General features: G+C 37.5%; 1 protein-coding gene across 2 annotated transcripts in view; it reads left to right on the plus strand.

Moving 5' to 3' along the window:
• RNF2 (ring finger protein 2) overlaps nucleotides 1–18,991 on the plus strand; it is a 54,885-nt gene that overhangs the window by 25,405 nt on the left and 10,489 nt on the right. For both annotated transcript variants that reach the window (XM_032612819.1, XM_032612829.1), the window contains exon 2: nucleotides 16,526–16,614. In XM_032612819.1, the coding sequence (XP_032468710.1) occupies nucleotides 16,528–16,614 (87 nt within the window). In that variant the 5' untranslated portion in view covers nucleotides 16,526–16,527. The remainder of the gene's footprint in view (nucleotides 1–16,525; nucleotides 16,615–18,991) is intronic.

The raw sequence follows: 18,991 nt of genomic DNA on the forward strand, positions 1-18,991 counted from the left end.
CATCATGTGCTGTGGTAGCTCTCAAATGTTTCCTAAACTTTTGAACTCAACTGTTTTTCATTATGGGTCGGTCTGTTAGTGTCTCATGTGGGTAGGCAGAGGGACAGAAGGAAAACCAGGCTGCTGCTGATATAACTGGTGTTGGCTATTAATAGCCCTTGATAGGTGCTTTCTGAAGTCTTGGGGAGAGACTGAATTGGGCCATTAAAGTATCTGTGGGGGCTTCCCTGGTGGCGCAGTGGTTGAGAGTCTGCCTGCCGAGGCAGGGGACGCGGGTTTGTGCCCCGGTCCGGGAGGATCCCACGTGCCGCGGAGCGGCTGAGCCCGTGAGCCAGGGCCGCTGAGCCTGCGCGTCTGGAGCCTGTGCTCCGCAACGGGAGAGGCCACAGCAGTGAGAGGCCCGCGTACCGCAAAAAAAAAAAAAAAAGAAAGAAACTATCTGTGGGGGTGGGGAAAGTGAAGGAGTAGTGTTTGAGGAGATGAGATAGTGATGAGAAGTATTATAGGAGGGCACAGATCACACTAAATTATCTAGATCTGCATTTTAAATGCTTTAAAAAAATCTTAAAACATTTATTTTTCCTGTAACTATAACTTAATTTTATATAGAGACCAGAAAACATTAAGTCTGTTACCAGTAGTACTCAGAAACTTAATTAAGACTGGATAATGAAGATATAGTAAATCACCTTCGAAAGGTTCCTGCTTTGTGTTCCACACCGTGGAAAGATATAATCCAATTAGGAAGTGATTATATTACCTTTTAAAATAAAGCTATTGGGTTACCAAAAGTAATTTAGCTTTTTATTCCAGATGTTTAGTACAATGACAACTTTTCCAATAAAGAACACTTTCTTTGTGTTTTTAGAAACTTACAGAAATTAGTGTCTGTCTTACAGCTGTAGCTTTAGATTAAACTGCTGTGAGTGGCTTTTATGAGGTGATGCCTATTGCAGGCAATGTTATGATGGCAGTTGGATTGCTTACTCAGAATTATTGCACCCTGGTTTGCCTAGTCTTGAATAAATTTCTAAATTCTAACACCTGTATCCTGTGAGCAAGCAGTGTTTAAATTAAGGAACAAATCGTTTGCTCATTCACATGTTGTATAATGTAATGCAAGAGGAAAAGAAAAATGCTAAAGATTGGGAGAGTTAATTTGATGTGACCTTTATTTACTTTATGTTCAGAGATGGCAATAACTATGGAAGAAAAAGATAAATTTCCTGTTACAAAAAAAGAGTTTCATAGTAGAGAAATAAATCTCAAACAAATGAAGAAAAATGCTTTATAGGAAAATGGGATAATCTAAGTAATTTAAAAGTGATTGTATTTTCTGATACATGGTTCACAGTTTAAAAAACAAATTAAGGAAACAAATCACATACAGGATAAAGACAGAAGTATTGGCTGTGAGGAGTTAGTTATATAGTTACTTTTACTTTTGGCAGTTGTGGTAGGCTGAAAAATGGACCCTCCAAAGATATCCACATCTGAATCCCGGGAATCTGTGATGTTACTTTATTTGGGGGGTGGGGGTCTTTGCAGATGTCATTAAGTTAAAGATTTTGGTATAAAGAGATTACCCTGGATTATCTGGGTGAGCTCTAAATGTTATTACATTTGTCCTTGTAAGTGAGAGGCAGAGTTTACATGCAGGAGAGGAGGAGGCAATGTGACCACAGAGGCAAAGATTGGCGTGTTGTGGCCACAAGTCAAGGAATGCCAGCAGTTACTCCAATCTGGAAGAGACAAGGAACAAATTCTCCCATAAGATCTCTGGAGGATGCACAGCCCTGCCAGCACCTTGATTTTGGCCCAGTGATATTGATTTAGGATTTTTGGCCTCCAGGACTGAGCGAGAGAATTTTCTGTTTTAAACCACAAAACTTGTGGTAATTTATTTCAGCAGTTGCAGGAAAGTAATACATCAATCTTTCTTCAGAGTATGAATGGACATTTCTATAAATAACTTCATATACCTTAACTCTTTGTTAACTCTTTGTTCTTTTGTGGGGGTATATTTGTAGCTCAAGCACGTTAGACTGTAGTTCTATTTCAAATACTCTGAATAGACGAGGTAATTTTTTATGATTAAAACAACTGGTAAACATTTTTAGGCGCAGAACTTTGAGGCTTTATCTCAAAATAAGTTACATTTAAAGCTCTTTTTTGGGGAAGAGTGTTTTTCTTCATTCTGGAATCTCCCTGGTGGCTACTTTCAATAGCTACACTCTGGTGAGAGTACAATTTAGAGTCCTAAAGCTTTACAACACAGTGTCAGCCGTTTTGCCTGTGTATCTGCTGTTTGATAAGATTTCTTCTTTCACCTGTACTACAGAAAATGTACACTTGAGGCTTTTATTGAGAATGGAGTTATGAGTTTTTTATGACCCAGCATGTGTCAGGGAGTCTTTGAGACTTGACACATTGGTTTATTAGGAGTCTGACCCAAGTGTAAAGACCGTATAGATTCTCTACACTTTAGCCCTGTATCCTTAATGATCAGACAGCAGTGTACCTGGCCTATATTAATCTTCTCAAAGATTATATATGTGTTTGGGGAAAGAGAAGGATAATTCAAGAAACATCCATTTGAATGCCTCTAAATGTTCTTCAAAGCTGTGGTTCAAGATGCCCTTCTTTATGTCACCTAGTGCCCCTTTTATAAAGAATTCATAAGTTTCTAATGGGATTTGAGCCAGAAATGTCTCTGTCTAATACTTCTTTTTTTCCCTTAATCTTCCAGGAACTACTCTTAGTATTCAGTTACATACAGGTGACTAGCAGTAAACAACTGACAAAGATATCTGCCCTTTCTGGCAACTTCTGTTTGTTATAGAAAAGGCCTTAAATAAGTAGTCTTGGGAACAAATAAGCCTGTTGATTGATTTTTTTTTTTTTTAATCACATGAGGCACATGATCAAGCATTCTTGAGTTCCTTTCTAAAATAATAAAATTATTATTTTTGAAAGGGGTTTTATGTAAAAATTTTTATTTTTAATAAGTTAGTGGGTGGCTAAGTCATTTTTTCCCCTAGTCTTTTACATATTGGGGGCCTGAGAAATAATAATTCCTATTTATTGAAATAAAGGAAATTATATCTTTTCAGTTTTATGGGTTATCATTTATAAAATGCCAGACATTTTATATGAACATCTCATTCAACTTTACCAATGACACTGAAAAGTTTTGTCATTTTGCAGATTAAAAAAAAAAAAGCCTTGAGAGACTGAGATGCTTGTGGATCTATAGCCAGTAACAGCCAGCATTAGCATGCAAACTCAGGTTGATCCAGTTCCAAAAACACTCTGCTTTGTAGGTGTCTCATTTGTTGTACTATAACAAGGATATGCCTAAAATATGAAGTTCTCTGACTTTATGCTTGAAGAATTTATGGTTTAGTGGATCTGTTTTTCCTTCTAGGGGAGCCAGAGAATGATCTTTGGAGCAAATGCATGGCCCAGTCAAGGAATTTGAGGGTCTTGGAGGTCTCAAAGAGTTTAATGGAATCTGTATTAGTATTGTCCTTAGTTTTTTCATGTGAAACCTGCTATTTGCCACATCTAACGTCTATGGACTAGACTACGGTTTTTCAATACTCCCCTCAGCCAATTTGAGGATTATAGATGAGAGGTGGGATAAAAATGGCACTTTGGGGATCCTTTACATTACTTTACTAGGTACTATTAAGAGAATATTTATGTGAGACGATGTTATGATTAGTGTCTAAGTCCCTAGATGAGTCTTCAAAAGACTAATCCATAATGTAATTGAATTAGTATACAAATACAAATTTTCCAATAGTTTAGACATGTAACTTAAGTATGATATGTTTTTAATGGAAAAACTTAAAGTGGAAATTTTAGTTTCTAAGTTGGGGATTAATGACAAAATAATTTGTATATTCATTTAAAAAAATTTGTCACTCTTCCTAAAGCCTGAATTACAGGATATGTTTTACCAATCAAATTCTGTTAGAATGATAAAATTTTGATATCTATATTCGTTCATATTATCCTGAAAGTAGACAAAATTTCTGGGGCCAGGATAGATTTTACAGTAGTAACCACATCAGTTCCCTTTGGCCCCAGTTCTTCACCCCTAGAGTGATGCAGTGAGAATGGGATGTTCGTTTAGTAGGTGATGAATCCCCAAAATTTGATTCTAGGCGCTTGTATACAAGTTGCCCACCTCTCCTTCTGCGAGAGGGAGAGAGACCTTTGCTCCCAAATATAAACAAATTTTCTTTGGTTACGGAAGGGGAAGATCCTAGATTCTTAATCTTTGGACTATTAAATGAATATTTCTGGGGGGAAAATTAGACAAGTCTCAGAATTTACAACCCCTGGGATGTCTCTATAGTCTCACAGCTGTCCCACCCTGAAATATAAACACATATCCTAGAGAGGTGAATCTCTTATCTATAAGTTTTCAAAGCTTGTCCTTTGAAGGACAGATTTCTTTGCTCAGAAAGCCCTCACGATGCAGAAACATACAACTATTTTCTCTGCACATAGAAAATAGACCAACTGATAAATCTTCCTTTTTGTTTTATCTTTTCTCATGTTAATTTGAATTGACTTTTTTTTTAGTCATGAAAATATGAAATGTTAAGGTTGCCTAATTTGAGCTCCTTTCTTTATGTAGTCATCACCATTGTTGAGTCGTTCAGCAAATACTTATTAACTATTATACGCTAGGCACATTGCAAGGTACTGGGAATATTGTGGTGAATAAGATAGGTAACTACCCTGCTTTCAGGGAGCTTAGAGGCTATAAAAGTGTAATGGTGAAAAACAAACAAACAAGGGAAGACTTGAGAGAATGACAAAGTTAGAATTTTGTTAGAATGCATGAAGGAGCTAGCTGTGGGAATATAGTGGAAGAAGAGAGCATTCTGTTCCAGGTAGAAGGATGGGCTACTGAAAAGATTCTAAAATTAGAATGTGTTTGCCAAGATTGATAAAGATGGCAAATGTGGCTAAAACACGGAATTTGGATTTGGATTTCCTTTTTAATTGCTTAAAAGAGGTCAATCACATTATACATTTTGCTCTACAACTTGTTTTTGTTTTTAACTTAATGTATGAGGTATACATATGTTGAATTCCGTGTCAGTGTGTATAGCTACATAGTATTTTGTACTATGGATATATTCTAATTGGCCATATTCCCATTGATAAACAAATATATATGTACATGATTTTTTGCTATTACAATGCTGTGATGACTCTTCATGTATATATATTTATTGCATACCTGTATGAGAATTTTTGTCAGGTAGATTTCCTAAGAGAACCATTATGAGGTCAAAACTTCGGTGCATTAAAAATTTTGACAGATATAGGCTGCTCTGAGTGGTGATGGTTCAACCATTACCATACAGTGAGTCTTATTTTTTGATTTGGCCAAAGAGCAGACAGTTCTTTTGGTGTGTTCTTTCACTGGCATCTATTTTTCAGATACTGACTTTTGATTCACAAGTTAATTTTATTAAATTTTTTGAAGGATAAATGAATGGGATTATTTTGTAGTTTAAGGTTACCTTCGTGTGTTAAAATACATGTTGTACTAAAGTTCTAAAAGCTGATGTGTCTACTATTAGACTTATAAAGAATGTGGATAAAATGACATCAACCAGTAAGTTAATTGTATGTTGATGAAAGGTAATAAAGTGAAAAGTAGGGAATGCATTTCCATAGGGATTTCTCTGACAGTCGTGTATAGCTTGATTCAACCAGTTTCCATTTCAAAGAGTACATTCTTAATGCCAAAAACCGCAGTTATGCCTTAAATGCCAAATTGCTCTGTCCCCAAAACCATGCCGCTGTACACTTCCAATGATTTGAGAATTCCTGTTTCTGCACACCCTTTTAACACCCAGTATTATGTCATCTTAATTTTTGTCAGTATTGCAGACAAAAAATAGAGCATATGTAGATAACATTGTCTTGATTTGCAATTTAGTGATTTGTAGTGAAGTTAAGCACAATGTAGTTCTGTTGGCCACTTGTATTCCTCTGTTAATTACCCATTTATCATTTTGCCTATATTGAGTTGTCTTTTAAATTGACCTGGGGGAAGATTTGTTGTGTATTATGGATTTGGGGCTTTGTTTATTATGTATGTTGCAAATATTTTCTCCATGTCAATTGTTTATTTTTAAATGTGCTTATATCTTTTGTTGTTTTTTGTATATAAGTTTAAAACTTTCATGAGGTGAAATGTGAACTGTTTTTAAAGCCTTCTGGGTATTGCATCTTGCTTAGGCTGCCTTCCTAATCCCAATCATATGAAGACATTCTACCCTCTTCTAGCTCTTTCATATAGTTTTTTTAAAATGTTTAATCCTTCTAGAATTTTTTTATTTATCTGTGTAGGTACATCTGATTTAATTCAAAAAACTTAAAACTTTTTGTTATCCCTCTGATTTAAAGTATCCTAAATTACATAAATTCACATGCTTTTGAACCCTCTGTTTTGTGCATTATTTCATTCATCTTTGTGCATTAATTCATTCGTCTTTTCTTCGGACCATAGTGTTGCTTTTTATTAGGCTTTATTGTTAGATGTAAGGTAAGCCTCACTGATTATTTTTCTCTTTTAAAATATCCTGGGTGTTCTTGTGCATCTTCTAAGTGAACCTTAGAATCACTTTATCTATTGATATTTTGATTGGGATTGCCTTACATTGGATTTATATGTTTATCCAATTTAGGTCTTCTTTAATGGCCTTCAGTTAAGTTGTAGAGTTTTGTCTGGTCAGTATTTTTTGAAATTTACTCCTAAATATTTCATAGTTTTTGTTGCCATTGTGCATGGTTGTAAATGGGAGCTATTAAAAAGTACATTTCTAAGTGGTTATTCCTGGTTTATAGGAAACCTGTGGCTTTTTGGCCTGGTTTTCTCTCCTCAAGCCAAACATGTTACTGCCTTTTTTTTTTTTTTAGGTCTAGTAGTTTTTCATTTGATGCTACTGGACGTTCCAGGTAGTGATATTATCTGCAGCGGATAATTTTGTCATTTCTTCTTCCACTGTGTGTGTGTGTGTGTGTGTATCTCTCTCTTTTTTTTTTTTTGTGGTGGCATAATTTAGGACTTCCAGCAGAATGTTGTAGGGCAGTCGTGTTTTGCTCCTGACTTTTTAATAGGAATCTTCAAAAGTTTTAACTTTGGGGCTTCTGGTGTATTTTCATCAAGTTAAGGATATTTCCATTTATTTCTAACTTTCTAAGACTTTTAATTAGGAATAGTTGAATTTCTTAAGTGTATAAAGATGAATATAGCATTCCCTAATAATCTAATTTAAAAATCTGTTTTATATCTATGTATGTGCATTTTCTAACGTTTTTTCCCCTTTTGATTATGTCAGAAATTTAGCTATTGGATTAGCTGTATCAGGTTACTAAATTTTGCTTTCATGAACAAGTCCTTTTTTTTTTTTTTTTTTTTTTTTGCTGTACGCGGGCTTCTCACTGTTGTGGCCTCTCCCGTTGTGGAGCACAGGCTCAGCGGCCATGGCTCACGGGCCCAGCCGCTCTGCGGCATGTGGGATCTTCCCGGACCAGGGCACGAACCTGTGTCCCCTTCATTGGCAGGCGGACTCTCAACCACTGCGCCACCAGGGAAGCCCTCCATTTTTTTAAAGCAGTTGTTTATGATCATTTTTCCCTTTTACTTAATTAGGTTCATATTCTAATTTCTAATGCTTGGTTCGTATTTTTTTCCACTCTCCATGGTTTTATTACTTAAAAATTGAAGGTTATAAGTATTTCTGAAGGACATTTTTCTCATTACACATCCCATACATTTTGATAAGGTTGTATTTTCACTTTATTAATTTATAAAGAACATATAGTGTCAATTTTGCTTTCCTTTTTAACCCATTCCAGTGTGGCTTTTGCCCCTCAGCTTAACCCCATTTGATTCTTGGGAAGATCACCATCATGGCACCTTCTTTAGTTCTGTAAAACCTCTTCTTGTGTATTGTCCCATTTACTTACCTGTCACACTGACCTTTCTGTCTTTCCGACATGTCTGTTCCTTTGAAGTCCTTCCTTGATCCTCTGTTTTTAATAGCTCCTTTTCTCTTCTTGATTATCTAAACCAATGCCCTTTTTTGTATCTCTTATTTAGAACTTAAGAATTTTTACTTTATTGTGTACATACTTGTGTTTACTGCTATCATTCTTAGCACCTTGTACAGTGCATGGGGTGCAATGGATAATCAGTATTTGAACGAGTGAGTAAATGATATGTAATCTTATGAAAGGATTGGGGTAGGGAGAGGGACGTACCCAGATACATAGGCCTTTTGTCAGGGCATATCAATTTTGGTAAAAATACTTCAGGAAAATTGATAATCTGGAAATTAAATTCCTTTCAAAGTATCCAAGACTTATAGCCTTTTGTGTAGCTCAGGAGTACACATGCATACCCCGCTTTGAAGATTCCTAGTTAAATCATAAAAGATCAGCATTAGGAAATTCTTTCCATTTATGTATTATTTAAGGTTCATTTTTTTTCCTTTCTAAATGTCTTCCCTCATTTATTTAACTTTTATTGAAAAGCAGGCTCATTTCTAGGTGTAGGAGAAAATATTAAGATGTGTCAAATTATTTAAGTCAGTGGGATAGACATGTAAGCAGCTCTAATGCATACAAGTAAGTTCAAAGTACAGAAAATACTTTGTACTTTGCATCCCTTTTTTTCTACTCAAGTAAACATAACCTTTTCCTCTGGCTTCTTCAGGATCTTTTCATTGTCTTTGAATATCTGTAATTCGAAAATGATATGCTGAGGTGTGGTTTTTTTGACATTTATTCTGCAGGGTATTCTTGGAGCTTCCCGGATTTGTGGTTTGATTATCTGACATTAATTTGGGGAAATTAATTCTTAGTCATTATTGTTTCAAATATTTCTTCTGTTCCTTTCTCTCTTCTCTTCCTAGTATCCCCATTACATGTATGTTACATCTTTTGTAGATATTCCACAGTCCTTGGATATTTTGTTCTGTTTTTCTCCGTCTTTGTTCTTTTTGCTTTTCAGTTTTTGAGGTTTCTACTGGTACATCCTCTGACTCAGAGATACTTTCTTTAGCAGTAGGCAGGCTACTAATAAGACCATCAAAGGCACTCTTTATGGCTGTTACAGAGTTTTTGAGCTCTCATTTCTTTTTAGTTCTTTCTTAGGATTTCCATCTCTCTGCATACATTGGCCATCTGTTCTTCTGTGGTCTTTATCCTTTAGAGCCCTTAGCCTATTATTCATAGTTATTTTAAATTTCTGGTCTGATAATTCCAGTGTCCCTGCCATATCTGGTTCTGATGCTTGCTTTGTCTCTCAAATTGTGTTTTTGTCTTTTGGTATGCCTAGTAATTTTTTCTAGAGCCGGACATGATGTACTGGGTAAAAGGAACTGCTGCAAAAAGGCCTTTAGTAATGTGATGGTGAGGTGTAGGGGGAGGGCAAGGGTTCTGTAGTCCTGTAATTGGTCTCAGAGCCTATGTCTCTGGGCTGTGAACTTCACTAGTGGTTCTTAGTTTTTTTCTAACCCCTTTTAGGTGGGACAGGAAGACTAGAATGGACTGGAGTTGGGTATTTCCCTTCTCCAGGTCACTTAGGTTCTGGTAATATCCCAGCAGGTTAGGTTCTGGTTAACTAATTTTCCCTGAGGGCAGGACTTGTTACGAAGAACTAGAATGCTCTGGCATATTTAGAAATGGTTCCTTTTCCCCTCCCTCTGCTGGAAGCATGAGGGGAGTTTTCTCTGATAATTAGTGTGGGAATCTGGTTGGGCTGCTGGAGGTAAATTTCACAGTATTGTGGGGGCCTCCCTGTGACTGGGTCCTCCTGGAGTTTTTAACTCTCAGACTTGTCCACACTGAGCTTCCTCCAACCATTTTTCAGTTATAGTTCAAGAGTTTCCTGTCTGACACTGCTTCCTACTGCGGTTTCAGTGCCTCAGTCTGCTCAGATATGTTGAGATTCCCTGTATTCTGTCTCTTCAATTTTGGGGCAGTGATTTGCCTTGTGTCCTCCTCTCACTTGTGGATCCCAGAAGAGTAGTTGATTTTTCAGTCTGTTCAGCTTTTTGACTTATTAGGACTGAATGGTAACTTACATGCAGAACTGGAAATGAAAGTCTAACCTTTTTCTTGTTTAAAAAAAGATAAGCTTACTAAATCTTTTTGTGTAGAATGCATAGGAGTTTTCGTCTCTTTTGCCTGCTCTGCTCTTTGCTTTATGGGTAGTCACTTCTTGAGGGTGTTGTATTGAAAAAGCTTTTGAAACCACATTGAGCCTCCACAAAAGGACTTTGTGATCTACCATATGCGAAGATGTGGAAAGTCAGCATGAGTGCCAGGTATTTGTGGTCCTTAAAAGAGCATTCTGAATATCCTATTGCTGTTTCCCCTTTGGTTATTGAAGCCGTGAGCTTTCAAAATTTAGCTGTGACTAGATCTTTCTTCAAGATCTATTTTCTGTTTCTGTCACTGCTACTGAAGTTATCTTGTCCAAACTATAAATGCTAACATTCTCTCCACAAATTTGAGCGCCTACTTTGTGCAAGAAACATTTCTGTTTTGTTGGGGGTATCTTTTATTCAGAAGTATAATTTAGGTGGGTATTGGGCCACAGGTAGACCTAGATCTTCCGTTGTGCTGCAGGGATCTTCAGGCAGTAGTCAACTGGGAAGCACATTCCTGTTGCTGGAAAGAATCCCTAAGATTACTTTGTCTGACACCTAATTTCCCTTCTTTGCTGGCTTCAACTCTACTCTCCATCCTTTCAGATTATAATTATTACCTAGGCCATCCATTCTTGTTCCTTTCCTTTTTCGTTGCTCTGTCTGTATACATAGATGACTCCCAAATACCAGTCATCAAAATCACAATTTATTCCCATCCGAAAAACAGAAGCTAAAAGTCTTTTACATTCTTGGCTTGGTCAAGAGTGAGCTGCAGACAGAAATGCAGCTTCTCACTAAACCAAAGAAGAGGAAAGGTTATATATGATTTGGGGGAAGGGTAGAATTTAGGTTAAATTTAAATGAAAAAATATATTGACCTAAAGCAAAGAGGAACTAATTCTAGAGAGCTTATCTGTTCAGTAACTGCCAAAAGTAGAAACTTGAGCTTCCTAAATACATGTAGATAATGTGCTTTAGGCCAGAGTAGAATTTACAGCTTCCTCTGTATATGTGGATTGTGTCTTGAGGCAAAAAACGGAATTTTTCATTCTCAGATCATCTTTTGACCCTCCTTGGCTAGGTCACAGTAGAGGTCACTATTGTTCAGATTTACACTGCTGACATGTTCTTAAAAATTGAGATAGCAGTTTTGGTGATCAGCAAGACTGTATCCTTTTTTTTGGTCTAGGATTACCTGCTGTATTATCTGATAAGATGGCATCCATGCAGTAGCATTTAAGACTCTAACTACCAGGGAACATATGATTGATTGTAATACAGATTCAAACAGAAAGACTGGAAAATTTTTAAAACTTGTGTAGATCCTAGTTTTCCAAATGATGATACCAGGAAGTTCTGGAACTACAACTAACTTGTGAATTACTTCCTGAATCTTTGTTGCCACAGGAATACAAATATCCAAATCGGATATAATTTGGCTATGTTCAGGAGAACTGGCATCTCTAGAAAGAAGACTTTAAAAATATATATATATATATATATATTTAGGAGAATATTTCATTTGACAGTTCCTATTAATTTGCTGGGGAAGCTTTCTAGAGACAGATGAAAGGAGTGTTCTGTTTATGGTTGACCCCAGGGTAACAGTGTTGAGACATGGGTTAGGATTTAGAATTCTTAGAAATTCCTCCTATCTTAGTAGTTTTAGTTCTCCGATAAATTCATTATGCTACTGTAGGATTTATGGTAGAAATAGTGGTACATGTATCTACAGGGGAACTGTATTTAAAGGTGGTTCGCTTTGAATTCAGTGAATTCTAGAGCCATCTTCAGAGCAGCATCATCGGTAGATTTGGGACCATTGTTCTTTGCACGCACACACATACACCACGCTTTATTTCCTAATATGGAGCAGTGCCCCTTCCAGATATTTTTCTGATTACTGTATCTGCCAGTATCTTTATGAATAGGTCGTTAAAACTTAGAGGCTGAAGGATCTTTGATTTTTTTTTTTTTTTTTATCTGAAGGATCATATGTTTGTTTTAGTTTGTAGTTTGTCAGTTTTCTAAAGGTCTTCTAACATTTTCTTTCAGCTCTGTTGGAAATCATCCAAATTTGCAATTTTCTGTTCCACTTTTTTTTTAAATCCTGTATTTTAGATTTTAGCCTATTAAGAAAAAGAGGGGGCAGGTTCTTTTTACACTGCCTCTTGGGTCTGTCCCACAATACAGGTTGAACGCCTTGAAGCCAGTTTCTTATGTCTCCTATTTATCAGTCCATTCCTTGTTTGCAGCCTAGAATTTTAGTCTTAAGTTTTAAAGGAAGGGCACCAGAAAAGGCTTTATTTATCACCCTGGTTTTCTTGCGTTCTCTAGTCCCTGTTGAACGTTTTGCAAGGTTTTTTTTTTTTTTCTTTTTTCCAGCCACTTTTCAACTATTTTTATCCATCTGAGGGACTACAAGTAAATGGAATCATTAATATAAGCCTGGGATTCCTGGACAGTTTCTTAGTAGAATGAAATTCAGTAGCAGCCATTAGTCTGTCTGCCTTTTGGTTTTGGAAAGTCTTTTATTGTGACTGTTAGCCCTAAACTGTACCTTAACTTAGTTTCCATTGGTTTACCTACCATTGTAGCAGTCTTAAGTGGGTATGGGTCATTGGTTGTTTTCTTGGGGGAAGACCTTGAGGAAAGGATATTTCACTTAGGATTCTAGGGGTGGCAGTAGAGGGGAACAGAGGGAATATAGGTAAAGGTGGTGATGCTAAAACATGATAATGTTGGATGCATAAGGAGGGCAGGTTTCAGATAATTTGAATGCTTTTTTCTTTGGTCTTTGCTAGAGAACTTTAAAGGGATGCTACTTTGAAGTTTGGGTTTAATTTTGAGGCCTCAGCATACCAGTCAAAAAGACTGCCCATTGTGTATTTGGTACTTTTTCCCCTTTCTTTTCTAGAGCTTCTTTTAGTTGTATTATCTTTGACATGTCCAAAATTACCAATAATAGCTAAGGTAATTATAAACATCCTTGGAGAAATTGTGCCGTCTAGCCTGGTAAGCAGAATAACTAGGATTATAATAAGAGTGTATATGGGGCAGGAGTTCTGTCAGGAGAAGTTTGTATCGTAGATGTAGAGAAACCCACATCAATACACAAACTACATACAATAAGATCAAGTGATGCTTATAAAATGGTGGCTAGGGGGGCTTCCCTGGTGGAGCAGTGGTTAAGAATCCGCCTGTCAATGCAGGGGACATGGATTCGAGCCCTCATCTGAGAAGATCCCACATGCCGTGGAGCAATGAAGCCTGTGCGCCACAGCTACTGAGCCTGCGCTCTACAGCCCGTGAGCCACAACTACTGAGTCCACGTGCCACAACTACTGAAGCCTGCATGCCTAGAGCCCATGCTCTGCGACAAGAGAAGCCACCCGCAGTGAGAAGCCTGTGCACTGCAATGAAGAGTAGCCCCTACTTGTCACAACTAGAGAAAGCCCGCACACAGTAACAAAGACCCAATGCAGCCATAAATGAATGAATGAATGAATGAATGGTGGCTAGCGACCATGATTTAGCCCCTAGAGTACAGAAATGTTAACCTTCAACCCCAGAGTACAGAAATGAAGGAGAAAGTCCTCCTACATTAAACAAAGTGATCTCTCTTTTAGTTAATCTCTTCATGAAGGCTTTTTAGAGAGGCTTATGGCAAAGTTTTTTGCTCCAGAGAGCAGATACTGGTCTGTTGGGTCTCTTGTATCCATCAGTTTGACTAGATAGCAATTAGTAGAGTCTGTGCCATCATTTGATCCTCTGAAGATTGAATGATAGAGAAAAGACAGTATTTCATGAAGGAGAAGTTTTCTGTCACAAAATTCTTTCAATTTGTGATTCCCGCACTCAGGGAGATACTCAAAGAACCACAGGCTACTAATCATAGGATAACAAACTCAGCTAGATTACTGACCAGAGCTCTGTGAAAAATTGCTCAGATTTCAGGCTACTGTTGGGACACTGATCAGGAATCATGATGGAGCTGAAAGATAATTGTATTTCAAGCACAGAAGATTCAAGGAATGTTTGCTTGTTTGGGAGTCCACTGGTTCTGATAAGCAAAATGAGTGAGTCTTCAAGGTAGACTCGGTGGACAGCCTCAAAATTATAAACAAAAGCCATGACTCACTCAAATTTGAAAAATTTGAACATATTTCAAATTTTTGCTTGCACAAGGGAGAAACTTCATGTGGAAATGTAGCTGTTTTGAAGAGACAATGTATATTGAATTTTAGAGGGGGCTAGAATTTAGGTTAAATTTCAGTGAAGTGCTTTTACTTATAAAAGCAAAGTAAGTTAATTGCTCATTGGGTGGGTTCTTGAGAGCAGGGTTTTTAAAAAATTAATTATTTTTGGCTGCGTTGGGTCTTTGTTGCGGTGCGCGGGCTTCTCGTTGCGGTGGCTTCTCTTGTTGTGGAACACGGGCTCTACGCGTGTGGGCTTCAGTAGTTGTGGCGCATGGGCTCAGCAGTTGTGGCTCCCGGGCTCTAGAGTACAGGCTCAGTAGTTGTGGTGCACGGGCTTAGTTGCTCGGCAGCATGTATGATCTTCCCGGACCAGAGCCCGAACCCGTGTCCCCTGCATTGGCAGGCAGATTCTTAACCATTGTGCCAACAGGGAAGTCTAAGAGCAGGTATTTTTAAATGGTAGCTGCTAAAAGTGGGAAATTCAGCATCCTGGATACAAATAGATCATGTCCTTCATTGTTTATGTGCCAGTGTAGAATATATGCCATACTGTGATTGTGCAAGTTGTGTCTTTAGGCAAGTGTGATATTTTTCTTTCTCACTATCTACTGGACGACTCTACCTCCGTCAGTGCTCCATTAAATAACTGGAACTCAGTGTGTGTAGCAGCTCCACTTCTCTTCTAACCCACACCTTCCTTCTGTGTTCTATCTCAGTAAAGGATGGTTGCTTTCCTAAAATCTTATTTGACCCTTCCCTCTTAGACCAGTGTCGTATGTATCATGTAGTGATCTGTCTGATTCTTTCTCTCTGTCTGTGCTTTGCTGCTTTGGTTCAGATAGTTAATATCACTGAGGTTTTTTAACAGCCTCCTCATTGTTCTTTTTACTCCTAGTTGCTTTCTATTCTGTCTTCTACATACTGCTTGAATTTCTTTGAAACTATTTGATCATGTCACTCCCTTGTTTAAAACTTCCAGTGGCTTCCAGACTCATACCTACATACATGTTGCTCGACTTTGCCTGGAACCCTGTTTCTTTTGTACTCCCATCCCAGTGTAGTATTTTTTTTTAAGGCTGTTTAATCTCCATTTAAGCCTTCCCTGACTCCTTAAATTTCCTGATCCTTCTCTGTAATTCCATATTGTTTTTTCCATATGGTTGCTTAGACTCGATCTTGTCAGTTTGCAGTTTAGCTGTTTACACACATTTCTTTGTTTATAGGCTTTGAATTCTGAGGCAAGGACCTAGAGCAATTCTGCTTGGCCAATAATAGATGTTTACTGGATACTTGAATGATTGGAGCCTCTTCCTTTGCCCTAGAGGAGTTAGTTGTCTAAGACCATCTTCCTTACATGTATACTAGATCTCGTCCCCCTGTTCAAAGACAGGCAGAGAAGTTGGCTGTACGTTGTTCATTCATAACAAGAGGAAAGTCACAGTGGTGAGGAGACCTTGAAATTCTGTCACATGGTGAGCAGTAGGAGGAACTAGGACATTTAGCCAGAAGTAAAGAAAAATCAGGTGGAATATGATAACAGTGTCCAAATATTTGAAAGACTGTTGTGTAGAAAAATTATTCGACTTAGTCAGTTTGCCTCCAGAGGACAGCTGTAAGGTGAATAGGAAGCAGTTTTGGGCTCATCATTAGGAGGAGATAAGCTGACTTATTAGAAAGGGGATTTTTCATGAGTGGAGCTGTGAAAGTAGAGGCAGAATGACCTGTGGCTTAAAGTGCTTTAAAGTAGATTTTGTATCTTTGGCAAAAGTTGGACTAGATGGCCATGCTGAAGAGTCTGAGATTTTCCTGACAGTTCTAAGTTCCATGACTGCCAGTTTCAGAAAGATACTTATTTTGGGTGAAGAGAGTTTCCTATACATCAGTAATAATTAAGCATTCTCTGTGTGCGAGCTGTTAGGCATTCAGAGATCAGTGATAACTTCTTGCTCTCAAGTAGCTTGTGTTTATAAATGGAAAGATTCTTGAGCTTTTCTTCTTCTTCGTTCTTGAGGAGCCAGTGTGTAATTTCTGTTGGTTTTACTCTCAGGATTTACAATGTCTAAAAATTAGTTTTGAGATTTACTTCCCTTTCAGATACTAAAATTGGTTTTCTCTCTTCTTTATTCCTAGCAATGTCTCAGGCTGTGCAGACAAACGGAACTCAACCATTAAGCAAAACATGGGAACTCAGTTTATATGAATTACAACGAACACCTCAGGTAATATAGATTAAGATAACTTAGGGGAAATATGAGGCATATAAACTGGGATATAGTTTTAGAAAGTGAAAACTTGAAAGAACATAACAGTAATAATAAATTTATATACAGTTCTAATTTATGTATGTTTGGTTGACACTTCATTTCTTGAACAAATAATTTGAGTGCATATTCTGTACCAGGTCCTAAGCTAGGCAGTAGGTAAAGTGGTGAATAAAACAGATGTGGCACCAGCCCAGGGAGTTTATGGACATCAAACAAGTAAATTACATATATGAGAAGTTATATAAAGGGAAGGTCCTTAATGCTGTAATAAATAATAACGGGAGAACCAGGGAAGACCATTTTGAGAAGGTGAAGATGGGGAAGACTGGGAGAGGAACAGGTTTGAAGGAGATAAACATGCTTAAAACTGAAGTCATTTTCAGTTTGAAATGCCTGTAAGACAAGTAGAGATGCTACCTAGAGGTCTGGACTAAATATAAAGTTTTAGGACTTGTCAGTACATTTTAAGCATGAGAATGCCAGATCACCTAGAGAGAGATGAGCAGAAGGCCCAGAACTTCATCCAGAGGAGCTTCAAGATTTAGAAATTAAGTAATGGAAAAGGAGCCAGCAAAGGAGACTGAGAAGGAACGGCCAAAGAAAAGTAAGGAAAAATGGAAGATGAAGTGAGGGGATCAAAACATAGGACAAAGTGTTTCAAGGAGGATGCAGTTACTGTGTTCAGTACTACTGAGAGGATGAATAAGGTGAAGATTACAAAAGTGAGCACTAGAGTTGGCTGTATATACTTGGTGACTTTGACCAGAGTAGATTCACTTGAGTAGGTTTTGCTGTGTTAAAGGGGAGGGGGAGGTGAAAATGAATAGGTAATGTTTCAGAGAAGTTTGGCTGTGCAGAGAAACAGAGAAATGGAGTGAAAACTTGAGGGCAACAGAATTGGGAAGTTATTTAAATTTTGTTTTGTTAATAAGATGAGAGATGGAACCACTCTCACCCCACCCTCCTCTACACACAGCTCTAAGCTCATCATTCACATTTCACTATGCAGCCACCCTATATTAATCTAGGCTGATTTAGTGAAGAGGGAGAGATTGCTGAAGTCTGAGATCAAATAGAAATCCAAAGAGGGATATACTTGAGAAGGTAGGAAGGAATGGACATGTGATAGGAAGAGGTGTACTTTCTCCTTGTAAGAAGAAAGAGGAAGATGCTTTATAAAGATTTGGTAGAGAGAAAACGAGAGTTCTTTAAATGAAATTTGAGGTAAGGTAATTAATCTATTGAACATTTAGGTGGTAGGTCTGCAGATAGAAGAAAAGTTGTAAAATAGTGCAGTGAAAAGAAAAATGAGTTTTTAGTGATATCAGTCTGGTTGTGTGATTCCTCCCTTTTTTTCCCCTGCAGTGCTATGCAGATGCACAGGTATAGGCATGGAAAATATGGATGGATGGTTTATCCAGGGTTCAGATTTTGCTAGGCAAATTCTAAAGAGGAAGAGGGGACCAGACTTGATTACTAGCTAAGTCATCATCATACTCTCTGTGTGATTTATAAGATCGAGGTTATAATTCCTAAATCAAAAGTTTGTGTGTATATTAAACTAAGTAAAATACAGAAAGTGCTTTATATAGAGAGGTTGAAACATAATGGATACTTGATAATGGACAATATCTATAGTTTCGATGGCTTTCCTTGTGGGGTCATCAATCTTTGACCCTATAGAGCAAACACAAGTACGACGAAGAGCCAGTGGAGACAGGAAGTGTAACATATGGAAGCCCCTTATTCTACCTGCATCTTCCTTTTCAGTGGCCACATACTAGACCTTTTTCCTCAATCCATAGGAGCCTGTATTGGTGCCTTTAGAGCTACATAATCTTTGTTCTCAGTGCCACCTTGTGGGAAGGGCGAGTAGTGGTAGTGGCAAAGAAAGTAGGAGTCACTAATCTGTGCATTTGGGAGGTTTGTCCTGAATTCTACATTGGATCTCCAAGTGCATTTTCGCACTGAAAACATTTTTAGACATGACAATTAGAAATACTAATACTTTTTATACTTCGGAGGTGCTATGGTTTAAATCAGTTTGTGGGTTAGCTTGAGAACCTGACCACTTTGTACAAAACTGCTCTGTGGATCAAGACTTTAAGGTTCAAAAGGTGATTTTAAAATTAAATCCTGTTAAGCTGTGTATAAATAGGGAATACTTGTATTTGAATTTTAAAATCTTTTAATGGATGGCGTGAAATGTATAGTTTATTATCAAAATGGTGCAGTTTTGCAGATGGAAGAAGTTTTAGGGTTCATTTAGCTTAACTTCCTCATTTTGCAGGTAAGAAGACAATGTTAAAACTAATCATTTAGTGTCACAAAG

The sequence above is a fragment of the Phocoena sinus genome, chromosome 1 (assembly GCF_008692025.1).
Source record: "Phocoena sinus isolate mPhoSin1 chromosome 1, mPhoSin1.pri, whole genome shotgun sequence".
In the NCBI taxonomy this organism is placed as follows: domain Eukaryota; kingdom Metazoa; phylum Chordata; class Mammalia; order Artiodactyla; family Phocoenidae; genus Phocoena; species Phocoena sinus.